The 11044-nt window shown below is 44.5% G+C and overlaps 1 protein-coding gene across 9 annotated transcripts in view; it reads left to right on the top strand.

The window, feature by feature from the left end:
• Nucleotides 1-7214: 7214 nt before the first annotated feature.
• RALGAPA1 (Ral GTPase activating protein catalytic subunit alpha 1) overlaps nt 7215-11044 on the top strand; it is a 138770-nt gene continuing 134940 nt past the window's right edge. For all 9 annotated transcript variants that reach the window (XM_054828255.1, XM_054828254.1, XM_054828253.1 and 6 more), the window contains exon 1: nt 7215-7584. In XM_054828255.1, coding sequence (XP_054684230.1) covers nt 7479-7584 — 106 coding nt within the window. In that variant the 5' untranslated portion in view covers nt 7215-7478. The remainder of the gene's footprint in view (nt 7585-11044) is intronic.

The raw sequence follows: 11044 nt of genomic DNA, 5'->3' as shown, positions 1-11044 counted from the left end.
CAGGAAACACCCAGGACTTCCGAAAGAACTGCAGCACACACAGAACGAGTCCTTTCCTAGAGCCGCAGTAACAGGCACCTGCAGTTCCCAAAGACACGTTTCCTTCTCGTGCCTCCGCTTCCCCTAAACGCTCTGCCGGGTCTCGCTCCCCGAAACCCCGGGGCCAGCAGCGCACGGCCGTGCCGGGGTAAGGGCAAGGCGAAGCCGGGCTGCCGGCGGAGGTGACTGCGCATGCTCCGCGCATGCTCCGCGCGGGACCGTGCGCGCCGCCGCCGCCAGGAGGCAGCGGCCGCCTGGGGGCGAGGGCGCCGGGACTGCCCCGAGCAGCGGGGGCACCGGGAACGCTGCGGGGCTCCTGCCCGGGGCAGCTGGGATGGGCTATTTTCAGTGTCTGTGGTTATTTGCTACAGCAACTGGCCTTGTCCTCAGGTTTTTCCCTGTTTAGAAACAACATGCCCAAAATCTGGCCGAGTGCTGGTTCATGCAGTTCTAAAAACTGACAGAGGCGGTTACCAAAGAACTGGTTTTGAAGCCGGTATTCCTGTAAGCTAACGTGGCAAAAGCGTTAGTAGTGATGTCTGATACTCAAATGGCTGAAAGGAGTTAGGAGAAGGCCTGAAACGACAGCTGGAGACATCCTCAAAGAAATTTCACAAACTGGATCTGAAATTCCTCTGAAGCGATCCATAGGGATTTGACAAAAAGAAACCAGAAATTAAAAAAAAAAAAAAAAGTCTAACAATCCCGAATTCAAGTGTTGCATTTTGGACTAGCAAAATAAAAAGACTAGAAATCAAATGCTCTGGACTAGAAAAAAAACTGCTGGAAACAGTTGCAGGGAAAGGAATGGCAGGAAATCAGGAAACCTTTGGCCTGATCATTGTTGCTTCTCCAGAAAGTTGGAACTAGCTCTGAGGGAGCTAAAAATAAGCCCCAGAAGGAAATCAAAGTTCCCATGCTATGCTGGAAATCAGCAGCCAGGATGGGTGATTGAGCCAGGTTTTTTTTCTTTCAGTAATAGCTGATTTTACATGCTGCTTCTACTCTGTTTGTAGCTGGGAGGGTGTGGGTGTGGGTGTGGGTGTGTGTGTTTTCCAGCTAAAGCAATACAAACATCTACCATATTGAGGAGAAAAAAAAGTTATGGGTTGAAGTTAACCTGACTGTCCAAATGGCATGCTAGAAAAAGCTAAGAGAAAAGGGTATTTCCAGGAGCTATATATGGTGGCACATTACTAGTGGTAGCTTATAATTTGTTCTCAGAAATATAAAGTTAATTAATCAGATCACCCATAAGCCCTTAACATATAAAGTGGCAACACTTATCTTAATCAGCTACCTAGGGCCAGATGTGTGCTGGGGGGGGGGAAGAAATTCTGTCTGGCTTACTAGAGGGCTTGCAAAGTTTTGTGTCTTACTGTGTGTACGTGCCAGCTAGGAATCCAGCCAGCTACCAGAGGACCAGCCTGTAGACTGACCATTTTAGCAAGATAAATGAAAGGAAGCATTAGGTGCCTACAAAGCTATTATTTTTTTCTGGATCATGACTTATACCCTTCATCACAGTAAAATAGCCATTAAGAAGAAGGTGATTGTCATCGTCCTCATCAGCTCGGCTCTGCATTTAATGGGGAAGTGGAGATTAACAGCTGGTATGTGGTATTTTTGAACAATTAGAAAGAGAGATAGTCCATTAACAGTTGGCAACAATGTAAAATTCAAGACTGGCAATTCTGTTGAAGCTGGTACTGAAAAAAAATTGGATGTGATAACAATCATTATAAATAAAATGCTGGCCTGCATAGACCTTGACAGATGGTGAAATCTCCTTTCCCAGTTTGGGAAATAGAGGGATGATTGAAGATGGGAACTGTCGCACATGAAAAGGAAAAGCTTGGAAATGCAGGCATTGGCTTCCTGGGATTTAATCTGGGCATTTAAACCAATAATCTGGATCTGGCTATTGAACCACATCTGTGAAACACACAGAAAAGTAGAACCTGACACAAGCATGGTGGCTAGAGACCAGACATCTTCAGAAAAAGCTGGGAAGCAGAGCTGTAATTTTACACCTAATTGGTTGAATGGAGACAGTGAGTGGAAACATATATCACTCTAGAATCTGAAAGCAGTTACTAGCTTTCTGATCATCAACCTGATTACCAGCTTTTGTTGTAGTGAGTAACTGCATAGTAACTGAATGTTTCCGACAAGGAGGAGATTGTAAAGAGACAAGCCAAAGATACATAATGTGAGTCAGCAGGAGACAGGTATAGATGAAACCTTTAAGGAGAAGCAGGGACAAAAGACCTTTTATGGTGTTTGATCCAATATAATGCACTACATCCTAATGAGTTTAAAATATCTCCTCATTAGGGGTTTCTCCCAGTTCAGAGATGTAGTTTGTCTTGGACTGGTCGTCATAAGTTTGATCGTGAGGGGGCAAGATCCTCCAAAGGGGACAGGGCATCAACATATTAGCCAGGTCCATCAGTATGTTTTATTAACGATGAAAGAAGAATCATGAGAGAAATTTGTCTGGAAGATACATGCAAGGTTTTAGTCAGTTCTTGGGCCTCACCTGTAGCATGGGTTAAGAAAGAAGTGGTAGCACTGGGGTGTTTGTGAACTCTGGCAAACCAAATTATGTCACTTAAAATAATTTTTATCCAGTATCACAAAGAAATGATACACCGGATGGTCTGTCAAATTAAATCTGATTCTTCACCCTCAAAGTGCACTATTAGGGGGTGGGTCACAAGAACGCTGAAAAGACTATTTTCCCTGCAGGACAAGGTCAGCAGCAAGTTAAAGTAGCACTCAGGGTGTGCAAGCTTCTAGCTGTGTTTGAAGGCTATTGGATCATGTTCCTCCCTCAGCTCGTATATTACCTAGGCAAGATATTGTGGTATGTGCTGCAAATGGTGCAAAGTAAGCTTAAAACTAGTAATCAAGAATAAACTCAGAGAGATATGACTTATTTCTAAAAGACCCTGCTTACTCCTGCAGGTGAGATAAGGGGAGGGATTGAGGGCAAAATATTTCCTTTGATAAAAAGGAATCTGTGCAAAAATTGGTTTCTGCTAGAGACTGGAAGACATGCAGAGTTTCTGCAGGGCTCTTCTCTTCTGGAAGTTCTTTTGTGGGTTTGTCAATATTGCAAAACTATTTCATAAGTTGGGGAAGAAAAAGAAAACATCTCAGTGGCTGAGAGAGAGTGTTTGACCACTTTTGGTTAAAAAAAAAGTTGTTGTAACTGCCACCGTATCAGTGTATTCACATTTCAAAACCTCTTTCATATCAGATATGGGCGCTGGTGCTTACAATATAACTCAAACATCGTGAGTTGGAGGTGACCTTGCACAGCAAAAGTCTAAATTCTCTGGCACCACTGGACAGGAATTAGTAATGGTTACATTGGTTGAAAATAACTTTCACGTGTATAAAAGTTTCTCATCGTGATAGGCCATATATCCCTTCTGTTCTTTGAACATGGCTGACATAGTCCTAGTGTGTTAAGAAAACAAAGCTTAGGTAACGATTGCTGGGTTGGTTTTGGTTTGGGGGTTTTTTTTCACTTGCACTCTCCTTGCTACTTTTGAAGCCGTTGTCTAATTTAGATCTAATTTTACATGAGAGCACAAGTGTTAAATATACCAAGTTTCTGCATGTTTTTCTGAAACGGTATCTGGAACAAAGAACCTCTATTAATGTCCCACAGAGGGAAATGTGTAAGTTCACTGTTACCCTTCCAAGGGACAGAAGTCAGCTCGCCAACCTGTACACGCATAGTTAAGACTTAACTGGAGTCAGGCCTCTTGCCCATCTCAAATATGTAGGGGAGGATGAAGCAAAGGAAGGTTTATGGCTGTGGAAGGAGGTGACTCATGGCATTCAGTGGCTACAGTACAAATTCGGTACAAATCTGGCTTCATTAATTCTGTAGCTCATGGAAAAACTTACTCAAGCTTGGGATCTTTGGCTGGAAAGACTGCAGTGTTCTGACTTTATACCAGATGCTCATGCAAAGGTATTAATGCTGATATACTGCTTAACAAAAAAAGCAATAAAGCAAGAATTGGTTGCTCAGGAGAGTATAAGCTCATGAAAAGCTTCTTCCCTTCATTACAGAAGCATACAGATTCCAGATTTCATCTGTGAGATATGGGGTTGTGCAAATGAAATGGGAATTTGTGCCTTTTTTTTTTTCCCCCACAGGAACAGGATTTTGTCAAAGGAACAGCTAGCTGTTCCATTATTCTCATATTAGAAATATCTTTCAGGATCCTGATATTTGATTGCTTAGGTCAAAGTGGCCAACATCTCCAGTAGGAGTATGTTACACTAGAGTACTAAACTATACAGAACCCTGTTTTTGACTATTCAAACCTTAAATAGGTTTGGGGGTCTTTTTCTCCAAATAAATAGTTGCTAATTAAGTAAACTAAAAAATCGTCACTCAGGATGGTTCCCAAACAGGAATACTGTAGCACAGGCAAAGCCATCTACCCAGAGGATTACCTCACACCATTACATACACCCCCTAATGCCCAGGGTGCATTTTGGGAGACTTCTTTCTCAAAAGCAAGGCAACCCCCATTGGAAGGAAACTGAGGAGGGTAGTACAGAAAAGTAGAAATAGGAGTACTTACAGAAAAGCCTCAAAGGGATCAGCTGTTGAGCTAAATACAAAGAGATGAGCAGCAGTGGAACGCATTTTAAAAATTCTCTTAAATTTATTATTTTCCTTTGAAGGACCATGTGTGCAAATAGCTCTTCAGTGGAATATAAAGAGGCACCTCTGATGGATCAGGTTTAAGACTTATGCTAGCTACCTGAAAGAAGGAAAATAATGAAATTCTGAGTAATTTTAATTCACTTTTAATCATGTACCTTAATGTGGTGTAAATATTAGTAAAGCAGGAGTTCCAGAAACTTACATTTCTGGGAGTGGCTGCAAGAATCCCAAACATAATCTATCCATTTGAAATGTGAACTGTTGAACCAGGCTAGAACTGAAGGGTTTGTGCTCTCTGATATATCCAAAAAATACTCATATGTTTTTGGCAACAGCTGAATTCTTTGGAAATCATAAATCCTAGATGAATTGTGAGAAGTTAATTGCTGGTATGAATGTGACCCAGTTGCCCCCCACTACTTTGAGTGCCCTGTGGGGCCCTGCAGAGAGAGTTAAAAGAAGGGGAAAAAAGTTCTGCAGCACTTAATTATCTACACTACTCCTTTAAAAGTTCAGTTAAACTTACTTATGGGGGTTCCCTCACAGCTGGACAAAAATATTTGAAAAGTTCTTTCTTTAAAGTGGAAATGCAAAGAATTGGGTACAGTAATAGCCGCCTGGAATGCAGCAGAACCTAACCCCTCCCTAACTAATCCTGCTATTTTCTAACCTTGTCCTCCATGCATAATCAAAAGCATTGAAGTCACATGCTTCAAAGTCAAGCCTTTGCAAGATCACGGCTTTCGCTGTGCGTGGAACATGCCCTTCCTGCCTGGTGTGCTCTGCACGAGGAGGTTCTCCATAGAAGCCATTATTATCTTAGTTAACGCCACTCCCTCTTGTCATTTAATATTTTGGTGATGTCTTACTCTGTTTATTTTTTCAAGCTCTGTCTTGAGTTAAAGACCTAAAAAATTATCAGAAAAGCAAGAAAATTCTCCAAACAATGCAGTTTTAAAGATTGTCAAAATACAAAAATGAGCTTAGAATTAATGAAATTTAGAAAACAAAGCACATAAATCAATGTATTGTTGTCAGATCTGAAAGCGCTAAAATGTACTGTGTTGTGGTAAAATATAGTAATACTAGCTATTACCTAACATTGCTATTCTTTGGATCTCATTTACAAGGATGGTAGAATATGAGATGTTTTGGGGCAGACCACATAGGTAGGCAGAAGACACTGACCTGCTGACTAAAATCCACTGCCCTTATGCTTGTAACATGAACTGTTATTGGTCATGCATTTAAATACTCAGGTTATGTTATTTATGTAACAGGTATGTAGATGCTGACAACTCCTACAATTTTATAACAAGTCTCAAATAGTTAAATATTGCCAATGTTAAAAACTGTAGCTGTTGTAATCAGACTTTTAGCTTGGGGAACTGGATTTCCTCAATCCAAAACTGAGCACCAGGGACTATTTAAAAACCCAAGCAAAGAGACACTGGAAATCGTGAGTCTGAAATGATACAATAGCAGACATCTATTGAAAAGTCCAAGAATTCTTTATTTCATAAATTTCATGATTGTAAACCAACGTCAGGCTTTTAGGAGAAACTTTGGGCTTTTTCAATATTACTAATTCAGCCCTCAGCAGCAGAGTTTACACGGCACCTCGTACGCATCCCTGGCTGTTGTTGCGGGCCTCGCCGGTGAGGTTGCGCGCGGGACTGGGACAAGTGCTGTCTCTTGAGCCCATTTCTGGCTTTGCTGTAGGAGCAGTGTGGGCATGACCGTCCTACGGAGCACAGAAGGAATTGGGACGCCCCAGACCGTCGCGCTGGACCCAGCCACACCTGATGGTTCAGTCTCGGTGCCAGCGCTGCAGCCCACGGCATAGGCAGCAAAACCGGGAAGAAGCGACTGCGGGCAGGAGTTCAGAATGAGGAGTTGCAGCACTTTGAGGACCGGTGCAGAAAGAGGAACTACAAGACACATCATTGCCAGTTGCACAACTGAGGCTTGGGTAAAGGTTTGGAGTCACTGCCTCGGTGAATATGATCCCCGCCTGGATTTTACCTCCTTATTCCCCATGGGATTCCCCCCTTACCTCACTACACTTCAGCGTCTCTGTATAGACAGAAGGAGCTGCATAATGGGATAACTTTATATTTTACTTATAAACAGCTGAAGTACAGTTTTCTGCACCAGTTGTTGTTGCCGAGTTGCGCGGAGGATCCTGCAGCGACCCCCTGACTGTCCTGCTCTGGTGCCCGCTCTCCATCCTCCGGCAAGGAGACCCGTGAAAGCCCCGGGCAGACGCAGCTCCCCACCGGCGCGCTGACTCCCCCAGGGCCTGAGAGCAGGCGGGCAGGATGGAAACACGCAGGGACAGAAGGAGGAGCCGCCGCCACCGCCGCCGCCGCCGCCACCACAGCCCCGTCCGCCCGCCCGCCGCGCCTCGGAGGTGCGCTGGGGAGCGCCGCCGTGACGTCACGGCGCGGTTGCCATAGAGACGCCTGGAGTCGCACCTGACGGCTGTCGTGAAGCAGCGGGAGCAGAAGGAAGGGGGAGTCTAGGCCCGGCCCGGCCCTCCCCCCAGGACCGCGGGGAGTTGACTCCGCGCCGCGCCCCACCATCTCAGCCGCATCGGTGGGGGAGGAGGAGGCGGAGGCGGCGCTGCCGCCGCTGCTGCTGCGGGCTATGTAGGGGCCCCGGTGCGGGCGGATCCGGAGGCCGCTCTCTGCCTCTGGAGCGCGGCGCCGGGGCCGAGCCCGGGCCCGGGCCCGGCGGGATGTTCTCTAAGAAGCCGCACGGGGATGTGCGGAAATCCACGCAGAAGGTGCTGGACACCCGCAAGGACCCGCTCACCCGCCTCAAGCACCTGCGCGTCCTCATCGGTGAGGCGGCCGGGAGGGACGGCGGGAGGGAGCGGATCAGCAGGGGACTACAGCCCGGGGGCCTTGGGGCCGCCGGCCCCGAGTCCCGGCGTCGGAAGGGCCGGGAACTTGGAGGGAGCGGCTGGGCGCCGGGGCGGGAGGCGGGCTCGGGGCTCTGCTCCGGCGAGAGACCCCACCCGGCCCAGCCTCGGCTCGGCACGGCGGCCGGAGGGAGGGCCCCGCGCCCAGCATCGCGGGGCAGGCGGCGGCGAGGCTTCAGCTGTGTGCCGAGGGCCGCTGGACCCGGCGGGCGCAGCGCGGGGCCGGGGGGGGGGGAGGATGCTCCGCTCCTCGCTGTTGGACTGAGGCACGTACACTTCCACCGCGTTTGAAGGTGGAATTCATTTGGCAACTGTGGATGGAGGCGAAAAGCTGGTGTGCTTCCCCCGTGAATTACTCTCTAGAGCTACATAAATGGTGCTACGTCGGTATGCTTGAATAGAAGTGGCTGGTGAGCGCTCATGGGGTGCCTGTGACTCTCTAATGCGTTTCCCCTACATGCTTACAGTAACAACTTATGTTTGGGTGTATTTTCAAGGTAAGAGCTACAACAATAAGTGCTCACTAGAGTAGATATAGATGCAGCTTCATACAGCTAGTCTGAAAACACTCTTGGTTTGCCGTTTGGTCAAGGAGGGAACATAAGCACTTAAGTACCGCTGCAGTTCCATGTGAACAGCTGTGTAGCCTGACCAGTGAATTAGAAATTGTGATTATGTGGAATAACTGCCTAATGAAAAAACAGTGGAAAACCCCACAGTTAACCGTTTCAAAATATCTGTTAGTTGCATGTGTTTGTAAAAATCTTAAACCACTGTCATCAAACCGTCCTTGGGGAAAAAAAGTTTGCTCTGGAGTGTCTTTTGGGCCCTTTGGTTCTGTAAATGCATGTGTTGCTTCTGACAGTTTATCAACATGTGAGCAGGGCTGGGTCAAGGGCAACTGCATTCCATATTTAGCACAGAATACTGAGTGGATTATTTTGGGTTCTGCCCACAGTCTGAGGGTATTTAAGTACCTTGTCCTTGGCCTCCAAAGCTGGATTCTTTCCTTTCAAGGAAAAATGGTTATTGCTCCCTTTTTACTTTTATACTGGTGTTTGAAGGAACAGGTGTTCCCATATGGCAGCATCTGCCGCTGCATGGCTTATTTTCTGCAACATAATAATTATTTAGACTTTTGAAATGGAGATTAGTTGGGTAGCCAGCTATCCAAGACACTTCAGTAGTCAGATGCATCCTCCTGCCTCACTCAGAATGTTACCGCTCTTTGTAACTAGCTGTACTGAGCCAGTTGTGGCTTGCTTTATGTAGATTTATATGTATTTTTAGCTACTTCATCGGTTGAAACTAAGTGGAAAGAGCATTGTAAGAAACCAAGTACCTCTCTGAATTTAGGTTTCCTGGCTGAAGTATCTGAATGTTTCTACTTCTGCTTTAGTCTGCAAAACAATCTGTGTGATTTTGATCTCATTTGTTCTAGATTTGATATTTCCATTGCTTGTCTTTTATTTACAAGATTTTCCTTCAGCTTTGTTAATACTTGGATGCATTCTGGAAGATGCTTACTTTACAGGGCTTCATTTTCTTGTTTATTTTTTTCTTCTTCAGTGACAACTCCCCCAGTATAACTGGCATGTTTCCATGTGCTCAGGCGAGCCAAGCTAGCTATTGCCAACAGACTATCCGAGGGGAGAAGGGAGGAAATCTCACTTCAGATCTGTTCAGTATCTTTATGAATGAAAAAATGATTTGTCTGGTTTATTGCTTTTAGCCCCTTTTAGCACATTGGAAACTGAAAAACTGTCCGGAAGAGAATTCTCTGCTGTTTCACATCCAGGAGAAGGAGAGAATTTTCTCTTGTTCTTGAATTTAAAAGCCTTTCAGTAGGCCTGCAAGGTGTGTTGGACCAGAGTTACAGAGTTAATTTTTTTTTTCTGTACTTTTTAGTCTTTGGTTCAGCAACAATAAACTGAAGCATGGCCTTGGATTCATGGTTAAGACTTGAGGGGAGGAGAGGGACTACTAGTTTGTTTTCCCTCTATTTTATCAAGGCATCCAAAGCAGCGGTTCTCCAGTAAGCTAAAATAATGGAATAGTCATGAAAAGAGACAAGAGCTTGTGAATTATAGACTGCTGGCTGTCTATTAGCCAAAGAGGAGAAATCTAAAAAATTTTGTTGTGGTAAAACATTGATAGTTGGATCCTGCAAGGCAATGGTGCAAGTCAGGCATCATCTAAAAATATTTAAGATAGTATAATGTGGTGACAACTGAAGTTAAATTTAGTAAAAAAATGCAAATTAGTCTGCAAAAGGAATATAGAAAATTTTGTGTCTTTGTAAAACTGGTGTACCATTACACCAAATATCATTGCAGCTTTAATAGTCTTATTGTTGTAGTCAGCGTACAGAGGATTTAGAGATGGGAATGACTCAGATGAGAGTAAAACTTAAATGTGAAAAGACATGGAAAGCTTTGGAATCCCTTTCTGTAGGGGCAGACAGTGAAAAATGGGTAAACATATATGAAAAAGACCAGGAAATAAAGTCTTTTAAGGCTTACCAAATTTGAAGTTACAGTAAAAGATTTTTGGCTTGGGAAGCTCCTGAGTGCTAGACTAACTATCGCTTATAGGCATACCAGGGGAAATGCATTTGTTTGGGGTTTTTGTTTGTTTTTCTTCCTGAAATTCTTTTGTGCATAACTGCTCTTTGCCATTTCACTCCGGTGTCCTGTCTCTGGCTCTATTCAGCCTTTGTCATAGTTTGGGAACCAAGGAAAATTCAGGGAAATTCAGGTGACTAATTCAGAATTGATTATTTGTTAAAGTAAATATAATATGTGACCAATTTACGCATGTTACAAGCATAGGTTTTTGGGTTGGGTTGTTTGTTTGTTTGTTTTTTAATAGAGGTTAAAGCCTTTAGGAAACCTCCAAGTAATAATAAATAATATTATCGCTAAGAAAAACTGGAAAGAGACTGAAGTCTCATATCCTGGGACATCACAGTATGTAAGTGAAGTTAATCTTCTCTTCATTGTTTTCCTTCTGTAGTATTTTTCTTGAAACAGCTGGAACTATCTGCTTTAAGAGAGTTGATTCTTTTGATGTGTATTAGTTTCTTCCCAATAGGGAAGTGTTCATCCCCCTCTTTTTTTTTTTTTTTTTTTTTTTATCCGTCCTAGTTCTGGGAAGTACCTTTATGCCTCATGCAGTTCTCTAATGTGACTTTCTATCAAAGTGTTCTTCTGTCTTGTTTCTATACGCTGGAAAGGCTGTAACAGTTTTGTTTACTGTGAGCTGCTGCGGTGATTAGAGCATATCAACCTTGAGCAGAACCTGGAATGGGATTCCCTTGCCTTGTAAGGAAGGCTGCCAGCTGCAGTTAGCGCAGGTGTGATCACCGAGACATTTCTACC

Source organism: Grus americana, chromosome 5, assembly GCF_028858705.1.
Source record: "Grus americana isolate bGruAme1 chromosome 5, bGruAme1.mat, whole genome shotgun sequence".
NCBI lineage: Eukaryota > Metazoa > Chordata > Aves > Gruiformes > Gruidae > Grus > Grus americana.
This window is presented reverse-complemented; position numbering and strand designations above follow the sequence as displayed.